The sequence below is a fragment of the Hypomesus nipponensis genome, chromosome 11, assembly GCF_054491055.1.
Source record: "Hypomesus nipponensis isolate SF chromosome 11, ASM5449105v1, whole genome shotgun sequence".
NCBI classification, from domain to species: domain Eukaryota; kingdom Metazoa; phylum Chordata; class Actinopteri; order Osmeriformes; family Osmeridae; genus Hypomesus; species Hypomesus nipponensis.
The window spans coordinates 4,090,001-4,116,413 of NC_140371.1; the positions used below are offsets into that span (position 1 = coordinate 4,090,001).

Sequence of the window (26,413 nt, forward strand, 5' to 3'; positions counted from 1 at the left end):
ATACCACACTGTACCTGTTGTTTTAGGGCAAGCTTATACTTATCCAGCTCAGTGAGTTGATGAAGCGTTGGCTGGTTCGGAAACACATTTCCTCTGCCATACATGGACGTCTGGACAGGGGCAAAACCTGCAAAGATAAAGTAGAACAGTCATATGCATTGTGTGTACGTGTGTATTACATTTGCGTGAAATGGTGTGATGTCTGCAGTGTGCCAGCTGGCGCAGTGACTGTCTACCAGAGACTGTGTTGATGGGAGGCAGTCTGTCCTCTCTCAGGATGGGTCTGGGGGCTTTTTTCTGAGAGGTCTCGGGGTTCAGCCAAGCTTCCTCATTCTGCCTGTGCATCTGCTTCAGGTCAGCTACACAGGCAAAGTACAGTCAGACAGTTTGCACTGAAATATCTGCCATCAATTGAACTCCAATCAACTTATGCAATCCTGAAAGGTGAGCCAACAATGATGGTAGGTGAAACATGCTACAACGTACTAATGAGGTCCCCTTGATTGTCTCTGAGGGGTGCGCCGCACCCTCCCCGGCCCCATGGGTCATAGTTTTTGATTTCGGCCTCCAGCTTGGCCTCAGCCCGGTCCCTCTCTGCCTTCTCCAGCCTCCGGCGCTCCTGCTTCTCCTGGATCTGCAGGGATTCAAGGTTATGAAGGAATTTGGTGAGGAATACTGACTCCCCTGGAACTACATGTACCAGAGGTTTGAGCATAGACTCAGTCAGCGTACACAATGACATCATCATGAACATGAGACTTTCAACTTGCACAGCTAGAATAATTCATCCTTTGTGAATAAAGATGGTCTTGTATTTACCTTTATCAGGTTATAAAAGCATAATGATTATTTCATTATGAAACAGAGTCGCTAAAGGCTCTTAATGGGAAGGATCCCCTTTGTGAATTAAAGTTACATATAAAAAAAATACACAAATCTACTTTGATGTACAACTGCTCTGTTTCATCTGACCAAAAGGCTACCTGCTCCCTTTTCTCTACCCTCTCTGTCAAAACCTGACATGCCCACCATCACAAGGTCCACCTTGGAATTTCAGTCCCCACATCTCAATTTCAACCACAACATCTCAAAGTTGATGAAGAACATTCCATGTTCTACAGTTCAGTCCACATGATGGTGAAATTGTTCTTTCAATCTCGAAACATCATCTATGAGCAGAACTAATTGCATTTGGTGTATTTTGGTACTGTATTCCAACTGATAGAGGTGGGGGGGAAGAGGTCACCTGCTGTTCCAGTTCCTCCTGGTATGTTGGCGCCCTCCTCTCATCAGGCTCCACCCTTCCCAGTCTGGTGGTCCTGCTCTCTCTATAGGGAGGTCCACCCTCCTCAGCCCAGGGACCCCTGCCCTCGGCCAGGTGGTGCCCCCAGTGCGCCCCTATCTGCTGGTTAGCAAACAAACTGCTGGAAATGTCACTGGTCCGGACATGATCAGAACCTGCAAAGATGAAATATATTACAACCATGTGTATTCCATGCACGTTAATGTATGTGTTATCTGCAATGTGCCAGCTGGTGCAGTGACTGTCTACCTGAGACTGTGTTGATGGGAGGCAGTCTGTCCTCTCTCAGGTTGGGCCTGGTAACATTGGCTTTTCTCTGAGGGTTCAGCCAAGCTGCCTCATTCTGCCTGTGCATCTGCTTCAGGTCAGCTAGACAGGCAAAGTACAGTCAGACAGTTTGCACTGAAATATCTGCCATCACTTGAACTCCAATCAACTTATGCAATCCTGAAAGGTGAGCCAACAATGATGGTAGGTGAAACATACTACAACGTACTAATGAGGTCCCCTTGATTGTCTCTGAGGGGTGCGCCGCACCCTCCCCGGCCCCATGGGTCATAGTTTTTTATTTCGGCCTCCAGCTTGGCCTCAGCCCGGTCCCTCTCTGTCTTCTCCAGCCTCCGGCGCTCCTGCTTCTCCTGGATCTGCAGGGATTCAAGGTTATGAAGGAATTTGGTGAGGAATGCTGACTCCCCTGGAACTACATGTACCAGAGGTTTGAGCATAGACTCAGTCAGCGTACACAATGACATCATCATGAACATGAGACTTTCAACTTGCACAGCTAGAATAATTCATCCTTTGTGAATAAAGATGGTCCTGTATTTACCTTTATCAGGTTATAAAAGCATAATGCTTATTTCATTTTGAAACCGAGTCGCTAAAGGCTCTAAATGGGAAGGATGCCCTTTGTGAATTAAAGTAACGTATAAAAAACACACAAATCTACTTTGATGTACAACTGCTCTGTTTCATCTGACCAAAAGGCTACCTACTCCCTTTTCTCTACCCTCTCTGTCAAAACCTTACATGCCACCATCACAAGGTCCACCTTGGAATTTCAGTCCCCACATCTCAATTTCAACCACGACATCTCAAAGTTGATGAAGAACATTCCATGTTCTACAGTTCAGTCCACATGATGGTGAAATTGTCCTTTCAATCTCGAAACATCATCTATGAGCAGAACTAATTGCATTTGGTGTATTTTGGTTCTGTATTCCAACTGATAGAGGTGGGGGGGAAGAGGTCACCTGCTGTTCCAGTTCCTCCTGGTATGTTGGCGCCCTCCTCTCATCAGGCTCCACCCTTCCCAGTCTGGTGGTCCTGCTCTCTCTATAGGGAGGTCCACCCTCCTCAGCCCAGGGACCCCTGCCCTCGGCCAGGTGGTGCCCCCAGTGCGCCCCTGTCTGCTGGTTAGCAAACAAACTCCTGGAAATGTCACTGGTCTGGACATGATCAGAACCTGCAAAGATGAAATATATTACAACCATGTGTATTCCATGCACGTTAATGTATGTGTTATCTGCAATGTGCCAGCTGGTGCAGTGACTGTCTACCTGAGACTGTGTTGATAGGAGGCAGTCTGTCCTCTCTCAGGCTGGGCCTGGTGACATTGGCTTTTCTCTGAGGGTTCAGCCAAGCGTCCTCATTCTGCCTGTGCATCTGCTTCAGGTCAGCTAGACAGGCAAATCATAAGAAGTGTTTTAAATACAAGATTCAAAAGTAAAAATCAGCAGACCAGCAAACATTTTTACCCCTAACTTCAAAACTGTTTAAAATGTGGCCCTCTACAAAGTACAAAGTGCCCTCTACCATATCAAATCATGTTTTTCATATGTATAGCCCTTCTTACAAACAATGTCACGGAGGGCTTCACAGATCAGATGAGCACGTATATATATATATATATATATATATATATATACATGTGTGTGTGTGTGTGTGTATATGTGTGCATATGTGTGTATATGGGGATGCGCCTGTATCTCTCATCGATTTAACACAGATCCACTTATGCAATCCTGAAAGGTGAGCCAACAATGAAGGTAAGCGAAACATGCTACAACGTACTTATGAGGTCCCCTCGGGTGTCTCTGAGGGGTGCGCCGCACCCTCCCCGGCCCCATGGGTTGTAGTTCTTCATTTCAGCCTCCAGCTTGGCCTCAGCCCGGTCCCTCTCTGCCTTTTCCAGCCTCCGGCGTTCCTGCTTCTCCTGGATCTGGAGGGATTCAAGATTTTGAAGGAACATGGTGAGGAATACTGACTCCCCTGGAACCACATGTACCAGAGAGTTGAGGATAGACTCAGCATAGATTGTGACATCATCATGAACATAAGACTGACTTTCACTGGGTGAGACGGTCTAAATGGGATGAATCAAACTAACTTACAAATGATGTTAAAAATCAATATAAATCTACAACTTTTATAATAGATCTGACCAAAACATTCACTCCTCCATTCTTTGTACCATTCACGTCAAAACATTACATGCCCACCATCATTGCTCTACTTGTTTCAAACATAGACCAAGGTAAAACAGAGAATCTCAATTCAAAGTTGATCAAGAAAATTACTTGTATCATTGTTCATTCCATGTTTTGGTGAGTTTGCACCTTCAATACCAATCACTAATCTATGAGCAGAATCAATACTATTTACAGTATTGTGTGTATTTCTGTACAGTATCCCAAATCATAGAAGGGAGGGGGGCTCACCTGCTGTTCTAGTTCCTCCTGGTATGTTGGTGCCCTCCGCTCAACAGGCTCCAGCCTTCCCAGTCTGGTGGTCCTGCTCTCTCTATAGGGAGGTCCACCCTCCTCAGCCCAGGGACCCCTGCCCTCGGCCGGGTGGTGGCCCATGTACACCCCTCTCCCCCCTTCAGTCAGAGTGGAGGGATCTCTTCTGAGGGAGGCACCGTACTCCTAGAGAAGAGAGAAAAGGCTTCATGCTATGAGCAGTGATCCATTTAAAATGACATTTACTTGCCACAAATGAGGTGCAATTCACAGAGCAGTATTTCCTCTCACACCATTTTTGAAATAAAAGCCAGTCAGCTGTCTGTATTCTACTGAATAAAGAGAAACTCACCTTTGTTTCCATGTAAGGACCATCCTGTTTAAAGTTAGGGTTAAGCTTCATTTTCTGAAACTGTGGCCCACTGCTGCTTGAGGAAGTTCTCAAGTTCAGTTTTCTCAATTTTGCAGATGGAAAATTGTGAACACTTCTGTGAACACAAGACGGTGTTTACCTACTAGTATTTGGCAACTGGTAAGGCACACAGGTAGCCTACTTAAGGCTTCTCTTCCAACTAAAGCACACCAAAAGTTCTCACACATGATGTAACTCCCATATTTCTGACAGTTCTTAACTGTGCAATGACACTAATATTACTGGTACGCATTAAGACCTTACCTTATCTCTGTACTGAGTTTCTGTTTGTGTCAGTCTTAGCTAATATCGGCTGCCAAAAAGTGTCTGGCGTGACATCATAATGCTTTGGAATGCCAAGATGTGTCCGTTGCTATGTCAACTTCTGATTATGATGTCACGCCTGATGCTTCTTTGCAGGGAAGTTCCCTATGGTAAAAGTGGGGGTACTGTTGTGTTGTGCAATGACTTGGCATAACCACCAGACGGGGTACTACAATGCTGATACGTTTAGTAAAATGCTGTATGCAGAAGAAGAGAAAAGTAAAGAGAGAACTGAAGCTGTTCACGTGTCTTGATTGCTGAGTCTACTTTTTCAATGCTACAATACCACAGGTACGCGCACCCCGAAGGACGCGGATCGTTCTCTGGTGTACGCAAAATAAATCAGTGATTTTCCTTCCCAAACAGTCCTTTTGATGATTGGCCAACTGCAGTCTCAGTATCAAAAAGAAATACATGCACTCTTGGCCTAGTGTATCAACAGAATAATATCATCCCAATGTCTAATATGTCGGCTAAGGGATGATGTTAAAATTATATCATTAGGTTACAAAATAACAGTGTGTGAATCGCGCATGGTCAATTACTTTTGTTCGTATGTTATGTCACACGATGTTTACAGTGGGTGTGATACATGTGTACAGTCAGGCACTTACATGAATAATCGCATGACATTCCCAGAATCTAATGCTAGAGCAAGGAGTGATGTATCTTTTTTAAATGCAGAGGATGAAGATCGCCACACACGACAATCCCCATTTTCTGAAACTTCTGTTCCAATGGCCAGTGGATTTCCTCATGACTATATGCACTTAGTTTGCTTAGGTGTGGTGCGTCGTCTGCTTAATTTGTGGATGGGCACTAGTGGCAAGTTGCTTTACGGCATTTCATCCAGACAGGTATCTTTAATATCAGGAAAATTGCTTGCTCTCAGAAGTTACATACCGTCAGAATTTGCTAGAGCCTTAAATGAGATGTTATGATGGAAGGCAACAGAACTTCGGCAGTTCTTACTTTACACTGGTCCAGTAGTTTTGAGGGATGTGCTGACTATTGAGGTTTATCAAAATGTTATGCTGTTGTCTGTAAGTATATACATTTTGGCTAGTACAGCATATTTTGTTGTTAAATTACTTTGCAAACACGATACTTAAATCATTTGTTAAGAATTTTGGGGAACTCTATGGTCAGGGTTTTTTAGTTTACAACATACATGGTTTGACTCATCTCAGTGATGGCGTGAAGGTGCATTGCCACTTAGATTTAATATCAGGATTTCCTTTTGAAAACTACTTAAAACAAATCAAAAGAATGGTTAGAAAACCTAGCTCACCACTGCAGCAAGTTATACGCAGAATTTCCGAACTTGATTCAACAAGTATAAAAAGTAAAAAAGAGTAAAAAAGTAAAAATATATAAAAGGCTACACTCAGATGGACCTGTTCCACAAGGCTTTACAGGAACTGTCTCGCAGTTTAAAGAACTGGCAATAGATGATTTTATCATCAACTCATCAGAGAGAGACAGATGCATCAAGATGAACAATAAAGTACTCTTGGTTGAGAATATAATTGCCTTTGAGGGTAAGGAATACATAGTCTGCAAAGAATATGGACACATTGCAACATTTTGGGACTATCCCATTGACTCCACGGATTTGGGAATTTGTTTTGTGTCAGATGTGACATCCAATCTGATGTGCTTCAAGTTAGATGCCAATGTGAATAAGTGTCAGGTTACCTTTGGAGGTTGGGTTTGTTGTTATTCCAATTCTTCATGGAAACCTATCCTAAACTGCAGTCTTAACCCTCCTATTGTCTTCAAAAAGCATACACCCTTTGTCAACAAATATACTTGATTTGATGTACCTTGGACCACATTTAACTTACAATGTATATATTGTTATCAGTTTATAAACTGATTTATAAATTAATCTATTTAATGTTGAACTGCGACTGTAATTATTTATTTCAAGTGGTTTACTTTTTGTTTTTCTTTTAACAGAGTGGTAAAATATGTGGAGACACAGTCCAAAAAGCTTTCCTGGAGTGGACCTTTGCCCAGCACGAGGTTGAGTGTTTGTGTGGGGTCCAGCCCTTTAAATGTCCAGCTTGCTGTCCATCCATGCATGCCATCTCAGTGGATGGTAATCGGAAGCTGTACCAATTTTCTAATGCTCCAGGGTATGCACTGATTGTTATTTATATAGTTGGTTTATTTTTGTTGTTTACTCTACATTTGCTATATTTTTGAATGACATGCCTTTTTTCTCTATTAAACTTAGGCTAGAAAAGGTTATTTTGATGGCATGTTCATTGCGGAAGATGAGCATGTATCCTCCTTCGTGGGACATGTCCATGAAAAGACAAAACATGTAATCCCCCCTAACTGTCAGATGATTATACTGACTGACTCTCCAATTTTCCATGTTGTCATTTTCTGACTTGATGAACTTTTAAATTTCACATCTTCTAGGCACCAGGTAAAGGGGTTTGTGGCTCCTCAAAATGGGAAGCTACCAAGGATTCAGCCCAGAAGTCAAACTCAAAGATCAACGAAGAGGGCCTTGAGATAGCAGTGTGTCGACATGGATTACTTCTTAAGGCCCTCAATATGTTCAGAGGGGAAATATTTGCCTACCCCCTGTACCTGCAAAGCACCCTCTCTCGGCAAAATGTGACTTTCTTCTGTTCTGATGTTGCGGCAAGTACTGGCCATACTTGAAGAAAGTGGTTGTTGAGTGTCCAGAGCTGAGGCCCCTGCTGAACATGCGCCCACTGCTGTCCATAATGCATGCCACAGCACATGACTGGACATGTGAGGTAATACAAATCTAAAATTAGATGTGCCTTCTTTTTGATATTCAGTTGTGCACATGCAATTTTATTGTCCAGATTTGTGTACTGTGCAGTTGCAGTGGTCTTAGGGAGGAAGTAGAGCAGGTTAACTTCTTTTTGTCCAGGGCTGCAATTTGCACAAAGTATATGTCCAAAGCAGGTAAGATTTATTATTATTGAATACTTATAATTTACAGTTCATAATGACAATACTGCTCATATACTGTAATTTGTTGTTTATTACTAGCAGGAACGGACATGCTCACTGTCCTTACTGTAGCGTGGAACAAACGCAAATCCGAAAATATGGCAAAATATTTAACCCAAAGATACATCAAGGTATTCCTGGTTAAAATACGCTATAATATAAAATAAGAAAAACATATACAAAGAAAACTGAAAAAATAATGTCCTACAGCCAAACTCATGTACAGCGGAACTGTGGATCTTCAATCTACTTGTGATGTCTGTCTAGAGACACAGGCTAGCTAGTGCTGTAGCAGGCGTTCCAGGGGGATGCAGAACACATACCTTGCTTTACGTCATGCAGTTCTTGGAAGCAAACTCTGTGATGGCGGGAACTTCGTCTGTTGCTCCTAGTATTTTTATTTATTGTTTTTTAATCATTTGACTTTAGTCTTTCAAGTCTTTGAAAGACAAAGGTGTCTTAATAATATCTAAATATAGGCATCGGCCTATACTGCCGTTCAAAGGCTAACCGCAGTAACTTCATTTTTGTCAAAATTGAGTTTTAAGTTAAATTGAACTTCTCAATATCTGTTTTACCTTGTGACAAGGTTTAAGAGTTCAATCTTGCTCAGTTTTCGAGAAAAGGGGTATAAAGAATTGCAGTAACTACAAAATCACACTTAAAACCAAGGCAAACCGCAGTAAGTCTAGTTACTTCTCTCTGTATCTGTTTCCCCATACATCGGACGCAATTAAAACCGAAGCAAACTTCAGTAAATGTAGTTACTGCGCTCTGTATCTGTATGGCACTACATTGGATGCACTTCATGCGGTCTTCATATAATTCTACTAATCCTTATTTTGCGCTCTTTAACACCACTCTCAACTGAATGAAATGACATCAAGAGGAAAAAGAATGGTGGAACTTGCACTTAAAAGAAAATATTTTAGTAAGTATTTTTATGCTATTGACTTACGAAACTAACTGCGTAATAACTGCGCCAAACCTTCAGTTAAAAATACCAGTGCTAAGCTAGTTACTGTTAACTTGACTCAATATTGCCAGTCAGTCAGCTGATGACTAGCGCATTTAGGCTAGCTAGCTTGAGCTATCCCTCACACATTACAACAAATGATTGACTGGAAAACTCAGTCAATCAAATTGTACCTGCTCCCAGAAGGATCCTTTGTAATTTCACGATCATTCAAATGTCATGTTCGTTTCCTTCATCATCATAAAATAAATCCGATATTTGTGTCACGAGCAGTTAGCTAACGAATAGTAACGTAGCGTTCAACTCAGCGCTGCAGCTAGCGTTAAGTGACACTGGGAACTCTCCTGCACTCTTATCTCCACGATAATCCAAATGGCATTTACGTATTCTTGATTGGGACCTCTTCCTCTGTGCATCATGCACTAATCCAACCATAATAAAACCCAAACACTTTACGCACATCTGGCGAGACAGTGCACTTGCATTACCACCCGAGTTGATGATGAGCCCGATCTCGCTTACGCTCACACGCATAGAAATTGTACAGCCTTCTGGGAGCAGATAGAATCACAATCCAATGTCCAATTATGAAACACTTTTTAAATGTTATGAGGGAGCTCACTACAAAATCAATATATATACAACAACTATAAATACATGACAAGATAAATGAACAAATAAATTCACACAGTTTCACAACGAGAAACCAAGAGGCAAACATCGGCTGGTCCCAGCAGACGTAAGAAGTCATTGTCATACCAATTCATTGATAACCTTGGCCAGGCACAAGATGTGTGCAAACATTTTATCTGACAACAATTGGCTACCACCCCAAAAATGACAGACTTATACAGACTGTAATTGGCAACAGCACCCCCTCAAGCCTGACACCCCCCCAAGAACGCAGAAGCAAGCAAACACCCACAAATACATTTAATATGGCCCCAATCCATGAACATATTGAATCCTTTAATCCCACAATTAGCAATTACCGACGAGAGCACGCCCCCATGCGCAGGTACCTCCCAAGTGACATCACTGTCAAGCTGATGTACACTCACTTCAAAGAAAAGAACAACATCAAATGCTCGTATGAGACCTACAGAAAGGAGGTGAAGCTAAAAAACATCAGCTTCACCAAGTTGGGAGAGGAGCAGTGTGAGCTCTGCCTGCTGCACGACGTCCACACAAAGGCCGAACACCAAGCCACTGCCAACCTGGGAGATAATAATCCAGATGAAGACTGCCCTATCTGCAAGAAGTGGGAGGACCACAAGCTAAGAGCGGGGAGAGGAAGGCACCACTACAAAGCTGATGCAGCAAAAGAGCAGACTGACGACCTCTCAATAAGAAGTGTGGACCTTCAAAAGGTAATCATGCTGCCTCGCATGCCAGGAGCTGTTTTCACTAAGCGGATCTCCATCTTCCATGAGACCTTTGCCACGGTTGGAAACAAGTCCGGAACAAAGAAACAAAAAGCATCTCTGTAATCTGGCATGAGGGGATCACTGGGAGGAAGGCCAAGGAGGTGGCATCTGCCTACGTCAGTGCACTGAAGAGGGAGCGGGATGTCCCTCACATCATCTTCTGGGTGGACAACTGCACAGGGCAGAATAAAAATTGGTGCCTGTTGACGACCCTGGTCTCAATTGTCAATGACAAAACCATTGCAATAAATGATGTGACCCTGAAGTACTTTGAACCAGGGCACACATTAATGAGTGCCGACAGCTTCCACCATGGGGTGGAGCAAGAAATGAAGAGGCGGCCTGGAGGTGTTGTCCTGGATTTTGAGGACTTTAAAAATGTTGTTGCTTCCTCCAACTCAGGTAAAGTGGATGTGGTAGAGTTGGGAAGTGGAGACATACTGGCATGGCGAGCAGGTCACTCAGTAGCAAAACTGAAAAAGGCACCATATCTATCAGAGATTGCAGTAATCCAGTTCCGAAGGGGTTCGAGAGAGATGTGGGTGAAACTCTCCTACGATCAGGAGGAGTTTACACAAGTGGACTTTCTCATGAAGAAGGCAACCCTTGACTTCCCTGGAAGATTAAGACCTGGAGAGAAAGGGGTTGAGAAGCAAAAAAAAGGAGACATTATCACCAATCTCTGCCCACTGATGCCCCCAAACCGCCAAGTGTTTTGGAGAAATCTTGTTTTGGAGTCTGGTCTTGTTTTTATCAATAAGCATATGATTTTCAGAAACTTTTATACTTCAATTTAAATAAATGTGAAATAATTAGATTCTTAGTTTTTTTTACTCTGTAATAATTTAATGTGAGTTCTCAAATGTGTAAGTTATTTCAAATACCAATCTCTCGTTGTTAATGTAACTATTTTCTTTTAAAAGAAACTGAATGAACATTTAATGAAATAGTCTGCTTTTAAACTGCCTTAAATTTAAATAAAGCACATTTGTGTTATCTATAAGAACTGGAATGAAACATTTTTATATATTGTAACATAATAAAAAAGTTTTGTTAATTCAGTGTACTTTTGCATGAATTGTGTAAAATATTTAAGACAATGATGAAAATGAACAACTTTGGCAGTTAACAAAATAATGTTATACATTTACAAAATATAAAAATAGTCTAAATACTTTGTTTCCTGAAAATACAAAGAAAACTGGAAAACAACTTTGTAGTTAACGCACTACCTTCATACGGAAATGAAAAGGCAGAGTGAAGTATCTGCATTTTTGAGGTCATGGGTCAAATCTGTGGCCATGTTTTTTAATTAATAAATATAACTTCATTCATATATGTTCAATCAGTGCACTACCACTAATGTACCTACAACACATCTGGCTGGATAGTCAAATAACTTTTAAGTCATTTTTCTCAGTTTCACTGTTTGCGTAGTTACTGCGGTTAGCTTTTGCAGGGCAGTATAGCCTACCTTGGTTAGAAGGTAAACTCATGTTCATCTTGTTAGCTGAATGGCTTAATTGCACTGTATTATGTTGTGCTATGCTCTGTTGCACATGTTTTGTATGTCTTATGACATTTTGCTTTTTTCCCAAATATTTTTTGAAATAAGTTAATGGTTCAAGTACATGGAATCTTAGAAAATCCTTTTTTTTTTACCATGGTATCAAAATTGGCATCGAGAACCGTGTTATTTTACTGGTATCGGCACGGTATAAGGCTAGGTGTAAGGCAAAGCATGATATGGGGTTCCCCTGTAGTCTGATCTCACACTTGTAAAATTAGAAGTATTAAAAATAAAAATACTTAATGATCATACCTGGCAAATGGTTTGCCTTTTCTTTTAAAAGTAAGGTCTGTTTGTCCTTCTGCAGTAGGCACCATGAACTTGGCGCACAGCTTGCAAATGAAGTTCATCATCTACAACACAGACATTTACAAGTGTAAAACAGTGGGTGAAACTTGCATAAGCACCCAGAAGCAGCAAAACCCTAAAAACACAACAGCAGAAGCATATCCCTCCCTCCCATTGTACCTCATTATGTAACAATGAGATTGAGGACTGTTCTCTCTGGAGCAGGAGGTTGAATGAGATGAATACTGGCATGGTGGCCTGGAAGAACAGTAGGTACACCTCCATCATGGGGTCTGAGAATGCCTTTTGAAGTCTCCTGAACCTCGCCTGATTATCATCTTGTATAAAAACAAATTAAAAAACAAGGTTGTCAATATCACAAGTGTACAGTTAACAATTTTGTGGTATTTGTGGTAGCTGCATAATAAAAATAGTATGAGGGATCATACTAGCGGATTTAAAGTAGCTGACCAGAGGTTCATATAGCCTCAGAAACCGGGTTACACAGCGTTCAAGGCTTAACCAACGGAGACATGCAGGAGGATCACCATATACTCTGCTCCATGGAGCTCACAAAATTCTGTCACAAACATTTAATTATAAATCATATTTATTTAAAACATTTCAATATTATAATTGGTATTGTCAAAAGTGCATACCTGTCAAGTACCCCAGGGTGTCTACAGGTATAAACAAGTTACATTTAAGACTTTTTAAGACCTTTTAATACCACTTCTAAATGAAATTTAAGACCAAACTTACAATGGAAATACAAATCAAAAGTGGAAATACACAGTCATCTTTCCAAATAAACACACTGATGCCTGTTCAAAATGAACAGTAGTAAAATGACAATAATCGGTTGAGTTTAAGAACATTGACTAAATGTGTGTAATTGCTCAGATGGCATTGTTGGCTCTGGATTACCTATTGTAATTTTTATTTATATGTTTGTTTATTAGCCAGGGACAATGCAGCGCACATTGTTACATACATAGATAATGTTGTAGATGTGTTACATAAAAGGTTTTTAGCCAATAGGAGAATTTGCAACCCCAGTCCCTGGTCAGACCTAATTACAATTTACTGCATAGTGTGAGTTAGACAATCATGCAGCAGATGCAATATATTAGTATTTCACAGATTCATGACCACATTACACACAACAGCACATCGCGTAACACACAATACATTACAACAAGGATAACAGAGACGCACTGTGTGCTCCTGCTTTTATGGACCCGACTTAGTGGCTACATGTTCGGTTTTCTTTCAGCCAGGGTTTCATCTTTCTATTGAATGTTTTCAGTTTGGTTTGTGTTTTTATTTCAGTTGGTAAATTATGCCATAAATTGGTCCCTATCACTGAAAAACATGATTGGCCGAAAGTGGTTTTGCGCACCTCTACTATGCAGTTGCCACCCACTGTAACATCCGCCGTTGTAGCGTTGACATCGTTGCTAGCGATGGAAATGTTGGAGAAGAAACTAGCACTTGCAGGCTTCTGGCATGCCCTTCGTAGTCTCTGTGTTTTTGCTCTGCATGTGCCATTCCATCGCTCTGATCCCCATTGTCCCGAGTTTGACATTTTCCCGACACGCAGTTCATTTCATAAGTATTTCCAGGCACCAACCTTAAACAAGAATACTCGTTCTTTTCAAACCATTCGTAATTGAACTTAAATTTCCCCAAGTTTCTAAGTTGAGTGGCTGTCAACCATTGCTGTATTGCCGATGCTTTACGCCATCAAAATCTGCGCTGTAGGCTACGCTCTGACCTAACCATAGACAACGCAGCGCAAAAAAAAAAAAAAATCAAACTGACAGAACAGATTGCCTGCATTTTCGCTGTGCCATGACTCAAAAAAAATTAAGACCCATCCAATCGGAATTTAAGACAATTTAATACTTTTTTGGGCCTTATTTTTAGGAAAAGTGATTTAAGACTTTTTAAGGACTCGCCGCCACCCTGAGTACCTCTTTCGGTTTGTGCTACCCTTGAACCAGTAGCTGACATCAATTACAAAGTCCTCCAGATAAAATTTGGACAATAAAGATTCATTTAATGCATGTAATCAGTAGATCAAAATAAAAATGTATGTTAAGTACAATTAGGTCTACACTCACGTCCAAAAGTCCTATCCCAGCTCTTTTAGCGGTGTTGTGGATTATATGACATGGGCAACCATGAATGTAAATACTGGAGTTAACATTCTGGAGGCGATGGAATTCTTTGAACCTATGTTCACAGCCGCATTGTCCACAGAGATACCAACACAGTTTTGCCATGGCATAGCCTTTTCTGCTAAGGAGGCATTTATCTTGCCGAAGATGATGTCTGCTGTCCCACATGTTGTTCCGCTAGTAGTACACATCCCCAGGAAGCGGTGGACAACTTTATCATTCATAAACATCCGGACAGTCAGGGGTTCATCTTCTCAAACGTCCCGACAGTCAGGGGTTCATCTTCTCTACTCTTACAACTACTCTTACACTTCCTCTTTTCTGACCTTCAAATATGATCTTAAAACATACCTGTTAAAAAATACAACCCCGTTGTTGTTGTCACTCAATCATTTATAAACCATACCATTAATTATTGATGACCCTTTCCACATCATTTTCATTAACTATGTATTACTTTATTATTTATTGTGGACTCAAAGTTTTAGTTATCTGTATTGCATTTTTATTTCTATGTAATACTTTACTTTTTTATTATTGGTAATCCAAACCATTCGATTTACTTAATTACTTGATTATGCTCATTGTATTCATTTTCTATGTTTTAGTTTGCTTTAGCACCTATGTATTATTATACATTTTGTTTAGTTTGGAGGAGGGCCTCGTATAAGTGGTTCACCCTTCTTCCCTCCTCCTGCACCTGTTTTACCCATTGTTTTTTTTTTTTATTATTATTTTTTTTTTATATATAATATTTTGTGCAACGAACAAAACTAAGAAAACCAGACTGTGAAACAGAACTTAGAAATACAAAACCTAAACAAGACGGGAAATTAGTACAGTACATTACACAAAACTCTTGAACCTTGACAGGACCATGACACAAAGCATACCTTAGCCTCTTGGTCTGACATCCTCCCAATAGAGGGAGCCTCCAGACATTGAAAATCTGTCAATTGTAGTGGTGGATTCAATGGTCCGTTTTTTTTCCTGGAGGCCCTTGGTCTTAAAATGTCGCACAATATCTGACACCCTGGTGATAACATGCATTTTCCACACGACTTACAGAACACCAGTAATGTGTGCTGAGGCGACCTTTAGTAATGGATGGCCATTTTGAGGTCCACACAAGGATCTAATCTTTGACCTCTGCTCGGGCTGCTGCTGTTGGTGGTTTTTCTGACTGTCGTTTTGTCTGTCTTTGATCTGAATCAGAATCGGCAACAAGCAAATCCATCTGTTGCCGTTCTGTCTGTGGTTCAGTCTGTCCTGTCTGTTGCTCTTCTTTGCTGTGGCTGACCCTTCAGTAAAAAAACTAAATGTCTTTACTCCTCTTTTCTCCTTGCCTGGCCTTATTGTGGGGCATACTTGAAACCTTCAGGAATGTAAATGATCATGTTTAATACATCTACACTAATGTATCAATTACAGCATGTCTTTTTCTGAAGCACACGTTTATTTGGGGGCAAAAGTTTGACGTCTGACTGAAGACACAGAGGTGTTCCTGCCTTAACATAACACTATAGTGTATATAACAATATATATATTCTACCATTTTAGATCAATGGGTGGTCCAGGAGGAAATCATCTACTAGCGTTTAGTGCATTATGCTAACTTTACACCTTATGCTTCCTACAGAGATCATTGAGTCATTGTCCATGTTCACAAAGCTCTCAAAATGCCTTTAATATAAAAACTCACACAAAACGAATAAGCAAACCTTCTTTAAGTTTAAGACCATAAATACTCAAGCATATACTCAATAAATATATTCAATACATACTAAAAACAATAAGCATACATACCTGAAGCTGGGAAAATGCGGTGGAAAATGCGCCTGGTGGATGGCTTACGAAGTAGCATTGCAAATGTGAGGATTGCAAATTCCACAGACAGACCCCCCCCCCTTCAACCCCCTCATGCTGAAGGCGTAAACAAAACTTTTCTATCACAAGTGGCTTTACATAGCCTGGCTGCCAAACCCAACTTCTCCCGCCCACTAAAAAATTTGTTCTGGAAGTTGGGTCTTGAGGGTCTCGTATTGGGGACAACTACAGAAAACCCAGAATCGGGACGGACCAATGACATTGCCAGGGCGGCCTTTAAACGAGGATGGACAGATGATCAACAGTAACGTAATCAACGTCACGAAAGAGCCCTTGGGTTGAATTCGTTTTCAACAAATAACATAATACGTTGCTCTGATTGGTTGTAGGTCTATCCAATTGAGCGTAGAGGCATTTGTTTTACGAGTTTGGTTGAAACACGCTCCGTACTCAAAGCCCAACGGAGAATTTTCAGACTCATATTCTGACTAGAATTATGAGTATGACAACGTCAGGCTAGGCTTTACAGGTAGATCGACTAGATCAGGATAAACTAATCTCACGGTCATATGACTGACCGGGTTGACACTTCAGCGTGAAATTTCGGGAGCGTGGCGTGTGAACTTAAATGCGTGTCTCACGGCAAATGCATGAGAGTTGGCAGCCCTGCTACCTAGCGACTTTCTCGCTAAATGTGGCAACTTTCCAAACTCTCATGGCAACTTTTATTGTCAAAAGCAACTAGCGACAAATCTAGCGACTTTTTCCGGTGTTGTTGGAGACTTTCTGGTGTTTTGGAGTCTCTGATGTGAAAGCACGGATCGCTTTGCAGTAGCTGTCCTCAACGAACGACGGGTGCTGCCGTGAGCTCCTCCAAATCACTCCGCAGCAGCACTCCGTATCCAGACTGCAAATGAATCACGCATGCGCTAAGCCACAGTTCTATTTCGTGGAGCTCCACCCCATAGGGGAGCTCTGCTCCTATTGGTTTACCCGCTGCCTAGTGCAGCTAATGACTGAAGGTCAAAATGTATACACACCTGTCACTCACCCAGGTGCCCTATATAAGGGGGTGACAGCCGTCAATCATCCTCCCAAAAAATTCAGCACGGGTTGTTTGAATTTGATTGAAGATTGAAAGAGCAATGAGTTATTCCATGCCACCTCCGCCGCGCTAAGCTCTTAAGAGCTAGGTGCGGTTGCCGTCATCTGGAAGCCGAAGGGGGGCGCCTGGGACCTCAGCACGCCAGAGACGGCCTGGTGAAGCCTCCTGACTGTGCGGAGTGCGCCAGTCTCTCTAAAACGGAGAGACTTAAGCGTCACGAGTACTTTCAGGTGGAAGAGCCCCTCGCAGATGTGGTCTCGGCCCTGCTCTCTGATGAGGAGAGTTCAGAGTCGGAGGACCTAGGCCGTCTCAAGGTGGCTAGCGAGGTGCTTCTGGGCCGGGACCCTCCTGTGGAGGAGTTCCTACAGAACGCCTTGTGCTCGGCCCCCCTCTCTATCTCTGAAGGAACAGGGGGCGTGTCGAGCTCGGAGGAGGACGAGGAGCTGGCTCCCGCCCCTCCTGCCTCCTCGCCTCTGTCCAGAAGCGCTGACTTTCCCGTTCTAATTGCCCATGCGGCAAGCATTATGGGTGTTCCCATGCCGGTCTCCCCTCCTGTGGAGCAGGACGACCCATGAGATGTCGGGCCCTACGCCAAGAGGTCCAAGCCAACTCGTCCAGCCTGCCCCGCAATGCCAAAATTGGCTAATTATGTGGAGGGCTCGTGGGACGCGCCGTTGGCAGCCAACGCACCTGTGAAGGCGCTTCTGCCTTTTTCCCTTGTAGACGTAATGCGGGAGGCAGTAAAGACCGGCCCCCCTCCTCTGGAACCATCGCTGGTGGCGTACCTGGTTCCGGGGGCGAGCGCGTGGTCGACCAGCAAGAAGGCAAACCTGCCAAGCCCACGTGACAGGCTTTTGGCCTCTCTGGGCGATAAGGTCTACGTGTGGGTAGCTCAGGCGGCAGCTGCGTCAAGCAACGCCACTCTGCTCATGGCAGCGGTCGCAAAATTGTCCACGGGTAAGACAGAGGGTCTGTCTGCCATGGAGGCATCTCTGGTGGCGAGGATGACGGCGGCTGCCGTGTTCCTCGCACAGGGAGCGGCGATCTTCATGGCAGTCTTTGACAGCCATGAGGGACATGGACAAGACCGCTCTCCTAAATGCCCCTGTGTCCAGGGATGGGCTCTTCGGCCCTGCAGTTGCCTCGGCCTCCGAGCGTTTCTCCCGTCTGGAGGCAGAAAGGAAACACCTGTTAAGGCACATGCCCTTAGCGGAAGTCTCCCGCCCCCTCTTCTTCCCTAGCCTCAGCAGGGACGTCGCAGGGTAAGAAACGACGCGATCGACGACCAGCTGCGGCGACCAGAGTCGCGGCTGTGTCTCAGGTGCCGCATCCTCCCTCGGCACCTTGCCACACACTGCGGCTCCAGCAGAGAGGACGGGTTTCGCCCGACCATCTGCCCCTGCCTGGCGTGGCGGCTCAAGGAAGAGAAAGGCATGACTGACGGCGGGGATCGAAACTTCGATTCCCCCAAATGTTTTCAATGGAATAAAGCATTGTAAAGAGAGGCTTGGACCTCAACAATACTTTTTTAAAGAAAGACAAGTATTCCAGTCAGTGCCTCTTGGGATCCCGACCGGTACAGAGTTGAGCACTCTCGCTGGTGTGGGATCGTCGGCTGAGTTGGTCTCGGTGCGTGAGTTTTACACAGCTTGCGGCACCGGACCGTCTTGCTCCATGAGCGTAGCGGAGTCTGGCCCAGCTAACAAGCATGTGGCCAGACCGCTAGACGCCCCCATGCACCACAACACAGCGTGTGACTCTGTTATCACGTTACATGAGCCACCGCTGCAACAGTGTGCACAGATTTATGGTCGCGCTGTGAGTCCTCTCGAGGCTCATAATGAGGACAGCACTCAGACCTCTTTTGGCCTTGAGACGCTGCTCGAGCCCTTTCGAGTTGACCCCACCTTGGGCTGTGTCGCCGATTTGGTGCACAGCGGCGGCTGGGGTCAGACGAGAGTACGGCCGTTTCCTGTCTGCGGCTCCGCAGCTGAACGCACGCACGCTCTCTCTGCGTTATGCAGAGTGGCGAGAGTCATGCTCACTGCCAAGCTGGCTAGACAGGATACTGAGAGAGGGTTATGGCATCCAGTTCATGCAGACTCCTCCTCCTTTCAGAGGAGTGAGGGAGACACGCTTGTCCTGCCCGCTGAAAGCACTCGCACTGCGGAAGGAGATATCGGGTTGCTGACCAAAGGGACGGTGATACCGGTCCCCAGAGATTAGGAGAACTCGGGTCTCTATTCCCCTTATTTTTTGGTTCCCAAGAAAAACGGGGGATGAGACCGATTCTATACCTGAGGGTGCTCAACGAGAGTGTGGCCAAACGGCCCTTTCGCATGCTGATGATAAAGCGTTTGCTGACTTGTGTACAACGGAACGACTTTGGGATCAGGATAGATCTGAAGGACGCGTATTTCCATGTGCCTATCAAACTGAAGCACAGAAGATTTCTGCGTTTTGCCTTCAAGGGGAAGAAGTACGAGTACACGCGCCTGCCGTTTGGGTACGCGCTGGCTCCTCGAACTTTCTCCAAGTGCGTGGAAGCAGCTCTAGAACCGTTACGGCGGAGGGGTATACGCATTCTGGCGTACCACGACGACCTGTTAGTTCTGGCTCGGTCTCCGGACAGAGCTATCCAGGATGCAACCTCACTGGTGACTCAGCTCAGCCAACTGGGGTCAAGGTCAGGTCAACTGGGAGAAGAGTGCTCTATGGCCCGCTCAACAGTTTATCTACCTAGGTATCCATTTGGACACTGTTGGGATGAGAGCCAGACTGTCGGCACCACGGAGAGATGCTATTTCAGTAGCTCAATCACCGCACTGTCGGTGATGTCCCTGTTGGGGTTGATGGCAGCGGCGCATGTAGTAGTGCCATTAGGCCTGTTGTACATGCGCAAGCTGCAGAGATGGTTTGCTCAGCTGCGGTTTGATCCGGTGCGACACCGCCGCAGACTGCTAGTGATACCGAGATCAGTCAAAGCCGATCTGAACCATTGGAGAGAAGACACGCGGAGTCAACATGGGCAGAGTGACATCTCTCTACCCGGTCTTTACGGACGCGGCCTTGATCGGGTGGAGTGGAGTATGTCAGGCGGGCTCGATAGGAGGAAGGTGGGAACCGTCAGAGACACGTCACATCAACCTCCTGGAGCTCGAAGCGGTTCGACTGACTCTGTGCCATTTTGCGCTGGTGTTGAAGGATCAAGACGTTCTCGTCAGATCCGACAACAGAGCGACGGTGGCTTACATCAACAGACAGGGAGGGGTGCGCTCTCCATCACTTCATCGCTTGGCGGAGGAAGTGTGGACTTGGGCTTTCACACACCTACGCTCCCTGAGAGCTCAGCACATTCCAGGTCTGCTCAACGAGGGAGCGGACCTGATGTCAAGGGGCGGCCCGAGAGAGGACGAGTGGAGGTTGAAACCGTCCATCGTTTCTCTGATCTGGGCACATTTCGGCCGAGCACAGGTGGATCTGTTTGCATCACGAGCCAACACACAGTGTCCTCAATGGTTCTCGCTGCGCACACAGAACAGACCTCCTCTGGGAGTCGATGCGTTCGCGCACCGTTCCTGGCCGAGAGGTCTACTGTACGCATTTCCACCTCAAGCCTCCATCCTTCCCTTGCTGGCTCGGGTGAGGTCGGACGGGCTGTCGGTCATTCTGATATCCCCCGATCGCCTTGGAGCCCCGTGGTTCCAGGAACTGATGGGGATGCTGGAAGGCGGGCCTTGGCCCATACCTCGCCAGATGGATGCGCTCTCTCAGGCCGGAGGCCTGGTGAAGAGCCCTCCAGTGATCGGAGGCCCACTTATGGCTTGGCTACTGAGAGGGAACTCTTAGAGCGCAGAGGTCTGTCTGATGCTGTCATTCAGACCATTCAGAGCGCGCGCGCACAATCTACTGCTAGAGGGTACGCGTCGCGCTGGCGAGCCTTCATGCTATGGTGTGGAAAACAGAACCTTGACCCGGTCTCATGTCCGGTCGAAAGGTTCTTGTGTTTCTTACAATCGTTGTTTGACGAAGGCTTAGCCGCGAGCACTTTGAGTGATTACGCGGCTGCCATTTCGGCATGTCACGAAGGGTTCGCCAAGACAACATTGTTCAGCCACCCGCTAGTCAAGCGTTTTCTGGCTGGGGTGTGTAGGCTCAGGCCACCTCCGAGAGTGTCAGCACCTACATGGGATTTATCTCTGGTGTTAGACGCTCTGTGTGGGCCACCTTTCGAGCCCCTGGACAATGTGTCATTACGTCTGCTTTCTCTCAAAACGAGTCTGCTCTTCGCTTTGACTACGGCTAAGCGAGTGAGCGACTTGTGCGCGTTGTCAACACACGCGGATTGTTTGATCATTTCGGGTGATCGAAAAAAAGCAGTGTTGCGCCCTAATCCGGCCTTTATCCCCAAGGTGATTAGCCGAGCGTTCAGGGCACAGAGCTGCAAACTGAGAGCCTTTTTCCCACCTCCACACAGCGGAGAGGAGGAAAGACGTTTACATAGGCTGTGTCCAGTGCGTGCTCTGTCGCGCTATCTGGAATGCACTGCGAATATCAGATCTTCTCCCCAGTTACTGATCTGATACAGTGGATCGAGAGCTGGCTTGCCACTCTCCAAACAGAGACTTTCTCACTGGCTCTGCGAGGCTATTGGTCTCGCGTACGAGTCTATGAGATGTCCCGTGCCACCTGGCATTCGGGCTCATTCCACCCGAGGAGTGGCAGCATCAGCCGCCATCCTCAGGGGTGTAGGAGTGGAGGAGATTTGTGAAGCAGCGTCTTGGTCGTCGCCTTCACCATTTGTGCGATATTATCTGTTGGACGTTTCCTCTTCATCTTTTGCGCATTCTGTACTCGGCATGGCTGGTGGATCAGGTGTAGCGAGATGACAACTTCCTAGGTTTTTGTGGACCCTAGATGCAAGTTGTTTGTTGATTATATCGCCATATGTGAGACAGGCAGACATTCTCAGTGAGAGGTCTTTACTGTATGTATTCTGTTGCCATTCCAGCTTAGCGGTTGGGCAGGCGAGAGAGAAAAGAGTTTTTAAGTAAACTTCCCTTGTTTTCTTACCCCGGACGGCTCTCTGTGTTACAGTAGCGGCCTGACTGGGAGGACAGACCCTGTGTATTATTACATCAGCAGGTCTGTCCTCGGTGCCTTGTGAGATTATGTGTCTTTTTAGATCTGCTCTCACTGGGGGTATATTTGGCCTCGCTCGCTCCGCCTAAACCAATAGGAGCAGAGCTCCCCTATGGGGCGGAGCTCCACGAAATAGAACGATAGTTAATGGAGGTAACTCCAGTTCTATGAGTGGAGCGGAGCCCCATAGGGCTACAGGCCCAGCTCGACTTATTCAACCCGGCTGTATTTAGTACTTTTGGGAGGATGAGTGACGGCTGTCACCCCCTTATATAGGGCACCTGTGTGAGGGACAGGTGTGTATACATTTTAATCTTCAGTCATTAGCTGCACTAGGCAGCGGGTAAACCAATAGGAGCAGAGCTCCCCTATGGGGCTCCGCTCCACTCATAGAACTGGAGTTACCTCCATTAACTATCGTTGGTCCTGCCTGGCTTACAGCGCAAAATAAATACCGTAGGCCTACATTATATATATATTAGGGCTGTGAAATGATACAATTTTTTTTTCAAATTAATCACAGGTTTCTATGGATTAATCATGATTAATTACATATTACTGATTTTCCAAATTTTTCAAATCATTAGTGTGCATCTTTGATTTTGCGGTACCTTGATGTTCGAGTCACCCGTTGCCACTCGCAAAACTTTGGTGAACCCCTCGTCCTCAACAATATCAATCGGTCTACAGCTTTTTGCAATACATTTGGCAACTGTGCTAGTCACCTTGTCACAGGCAGACTTAGTGAGGGCCCTATGCTGTTCAGAGAGGGTGGTATGGCGCATTCTAATTGAACTCCCCTCGCCGACCAACGCATGCTTCGCGTTGAGGTGGTATAGGTTACTTTAGGCTGGTATTGCTTCGGTGAAACGATAACATTCAGTCATTTAGCAGACGCTCTTATCCAAAGCGATAACATATTCCCGCAGAGCAGGGCTCCAGACTAACTTTTTTTACTAGGAGCACAGTAGCCCCTGACTGCAAATTTTAGGAGCGCAAGCAGAACATTAAGGGGCACACCTCATATCGACCTGCAATGCATTTATTAATGTAACTGGAGAGGGTACAATTCAGTGGCAATTTTAGATCCTTTTTAGGAGTGCTCAAGCACTCCTAATATTTTTTAAATATTTTCTTAAATATATTGTTTATTATCATTTGATGCTGCTAGTTCATGAAGAAAGGGACATCCTTAGTTTTTTCGTCGTCGTCATCTGCCGCTTGTCCGGGGATCGGGTCGCGGGGGCAACGACCTAAGCAGGGAGGCCCAGGCTTCCCTCTCCCCGGCCACTTCCACCACCTCTTCCTGGGGGACCCCGAGGCGTTCCCAGGCCAGCCGAGTGACATAGTCCCTCCAGCGTGTCCTGGGTCTTCCCCGGGGCCTCTTCTCTTAGTTTTTTCATTCAATATTTTTCATAATAATACATAAATGTATTAATTGTTATCCAGTGAAATTAGGGATTTATATTAGCAAGGGGGTTTACGTATAACACTTTTGCAAGGCACTGTATTTATGTCACATTCTCATTGGGGGCTGAGCATCCCTAAAGGTCTGATCCTAGAATCGCCCCTGCAACACACCATAAGCTTGAGTTTAAATACATTATTTAATGTGACATTACGTACTGTACATGCAAGTCTTAGCTACATGACAAATGTATGATGCACTTTTTGATCAGTCCTCCGACACCAAAACACGATACTCGCCGAGTATAACAGCGCAACAGCTCAAACACAGGCAGGGATACAGTAGCAACGCTAGTGCTAAATAAGTATTTAGCTGCTAGGCTCCATGACGCCGGGTAAGAAGGGCTTGTGAAACTGCTCACCAAAAGAACGAAGGGGAACCCACTTGTCTGGCAAATTAAGACATGTTCGTAGGAACCTAGCGAAAAATATCCTAAACTTTCCAAGACTTTTAGCTAGGTTTATAGGTGCCTTGCGAAAAATAGCCTCAACTTTCCTAGACTTTAAGCTATGGTACTAATGCAGAAGGAAAGCTGATATCGCTGTCTTACTAGAACGTTGTATCTATGCGTTGTTGCTAATGTGTGCCGACATTGTGCACACCCAATGAATGGGGTGTGCACAATATATATATATATATATATATATATATATAAACACACACGTATATATACATATAGCGCAAAATAAAAACCGTAGGCCTATATAAATAAATGTAAACGTTTCTTCACTATCACACAAATAAATCATTTGTGTAGCCTAATGTGGGTATAGACAAAGCATCAAAGTAATTCAGTTATTTAGAGAGTTGATGTCCTTTGTCAATGCCAAAACAACCTCAACAATCAAAAGAAGAAAATTAATTTAGTTGTCTCTCCCAACAAGGCTAATTCTGTGTCCCATACAGCCGCCGTGACAATTGTGCAAATTAGGCGATTATGTCATTCAGCAACTTTTAGGACAGCCTACAGCTACTTTCATCACTGAGGAGTTGGCAACACTGCATCAGCAGTCCGCGCCCACTGAATCTGTCGAGTTCTTATTAAGTTATGTTAGTTTTTTTCTTTAGTCCCCAAATCAAATTGTAATCCTTCAACAGCGACCTGTTCTCCAAAAACTAAGAACACAGCTTTGACTTTGACCTCAGTTAACATATAATATAAGTCCATGTCTTGTTAAAAACTCTACATTCTCAACCTTTCGTTTTTCATTTTTGATGGCTAACCAACAGCTAGGTCTCCTGTCGCATTTGTAAATCGCCTGATCGCTGTAGACTTTCAAGACTACATATTTGCTACCGCGCAACACATATTTGGGTGTGCCTGGCTACGGCAAGAGCACTACCTCTCACTTACTTATGTTTGGGTTTTATTACGTTTTTGAGACAAAAGTGAATCTAACGGTGGCTAACTTGCTAGCCACAGTCACTGATGCTTCTAACAAAATGCTTCTCACAAAACTGGCGTGACTGTCTCTAGCAGAACATTAGTTTAGCAGTTTGTTAACTTCTGGGAGATAGCTAGGCTAACTGCTTTACTGCAAGGCAGCTGCTGAAATGCCACAAGCAAAGAGGGCTGGGTGATAACTATTTGCTCATTTTACTTTGTGATATGACACACAATTGTGATGTGTAATGTACAATTTAAGCTGATATTATTAAGGAAGTACATCTACTTTCTGAAAAAGTAGTCTACTATTTCTCTGAAGAATTCGCATCATGACATTAGGCTCTGTTGCCCGGGCAACACATACTACAGCAGTCTATGATGCATCTGTTATCAATTGTTAACATAAACATTACTCACAAATAAATTTTTGTTGTAGGATTTATCATGAAATTAAAAGTAAACGATTCGTGGGTGAAATTATCATTACCTGTGGTTTCAAACCAGTGTAGGTCACTGCAACGCTGTAGCCTAGTCTAGTAGCTAACAAAAACATCTCTACAGTACATGCACAGCTGTTTACAGGAAGTCACATAATCGGGACTACCCTTACTTAAATCAAAAGTCTTTCAATAGGTGAAACTATCTGACTAGTGACTTCTAACCTAGACTCCATTGCCACAGTCTAAACTTGTTAATCTGTTCTTGAAAATGATTCATTTCAGCCTAAACCATACAACGAAACGTTAAATCAAATTCAACCAATGCAATCGCTACCGAGACAAACACAGTCTAGTACTGTACTGTAGTAGTACAATTTTTGGGGGCAGCTTCTCCACACAGGGCTATTTTGCGTTGTTGCTGACAATGATTGCTACCACTGAGATTTTTATGAATGAGGGATTTTCCCCTAAATAAACGTCAAGCTTATTTACGTTTATGGGGGCATGATTTTCAATTAGCAGATGGTACTATTTGAATCGCAATCCCATCTGAGATAGCTATATGCCCGGTAACACCGTTGTTAAAATAAGCTTTAAAGGGGGTTCTTTATTATTGAATGAATGCAATATGAGTAGGCTAAATGCCTGAAAATATCATGAGAAGGGAAAAACTTAAATTACGTTTAAGTCATAGAGATTAGGTCCAGTTTTATACTGGTCTGTCAAATGTATTTGTTTTGATTCAACTATGAGGCTGTTCCCTCTTGCAGGGGATATGAGAAGACAACTATTTAATTCTACTCTTCACTTTTAGTGT

The 26,413-nt window shown here is 44.2% G+C and overlaps 2 protein-coding genes and 3 pseudogenes across 5 annotated transcripts in view; 4 read left to right on the forward strand and 1 right to left on the reverse strand.

Moving 5' to 3' along the window:
• LOC146267765 (uncharacterized) overlaps positions 1 to 25,879 on the reverse strand; it is a 26,242-nt gene extending 363 nt beyond the window's left edge. The window contains exons 1-15 of one of the 4 annotated variants that reach the window (XM_084667131.1): positions 16,034 to 16,333; positions 15,121 to 15,602; positions 12,225 to 12,382; positions 12,009 to 12,109; positions 4,397 to 4,532; positions 4,024 to 4,230; positions 3,377 to 3,524; positions 2,863 to 2,982; positions 2,557 to 2,768; positions 1,800 to 1,947; positions 1,553 to 1,672; positions 1,247 to 1,458; positions 487 to 634; positions 237 to 359; positions 1 to 127 (exon numbers count right to left, since the gene is read on the reverse strand). The exon at positions 1 to 127 is cut by the window's left edge and continues 363 nt beyond it. In XM_084667131.1, the coding sequence (XP_084523257.1) occupies positions 1 to 127; positions 237 to 359; positions 487 to 634; positions 1,247 to 1,458; positions 1,553 to 1,672; positions 1,800 to 1,947; positions 2,557 to 2,768; positions 2,863 to 2,982; positions 3,377 to 3,524; positions 4,024 to 4,230; positions 4,397 to 4,532; positions 12,009 to 12,109; positions 12,225 to 12,332 (1,910 nt within the window). In that variant the 5' untranslated portion in view covers positions 12,333 to 12,382; positions 15,121 to 15,602; positions 16,034 to 16,333. Of the gene's footprint in view, positions 128 to 236; positions 360 to 486; positions 635 to 1,246; positions 1,459 to 1,552; positions 1,673 to 1,799; positions 1,948 to 2,556; positions 2,769 to 2,862; positions 2,983 to 3,376; positions 3,525 to 4,023; positions 4,231 to 4,396; positions 4,533 to 12,008; positions 12,110 to 12,224; positions 12,383 to 15,120; positions 15,603 to 16,033; positions 16,334 to 25,643 lie in introns of those variants that run through there. The other 3 variants (XM_084667132.1, XM_084667130.1, XM_084667133.1) reach the window with 3 other exon arrangements.
• On the forward strand, positions 4,509 to 6,881 carry LOC146267766 (uncharacterized; annotated as a pseudogene).
• Positions 6,601 to 12,001, forward strand: LOC146267767 (uncharacterized; annotated as a pseudogene).
• On the forward strand, positions 20,184 to 21,082 carry LOC146267768 (uncharacterized). Its single transcript, XM_084709366.1, has one exon. It carries the CDS (start codon positions 20,184 to 20,186, stop codon positions 21,006 to 21,008), a length of 825 nt encoding a protein of 274 aa, XP_084565492.1. The 3' UTR covers positions 21,009 to 21,082.
• On the forward strand, positions 21,104 to 22,048 carry LOC146267769 (uncharacterized; annotated as a pseudogene).
• Positions 25,880 to 26,413: the final 534 nt, after the last annotated feature.

What these genes read in the sequence shown, in the direction of transcription:
- LOC146267768 (XM_084709366.1), top strand. Translation starts at nt 20,184, where the DNA reads ATGGGCAGAGTGACATCTCTCTACCCGGTCTTTACGGACGCGGCCTTG.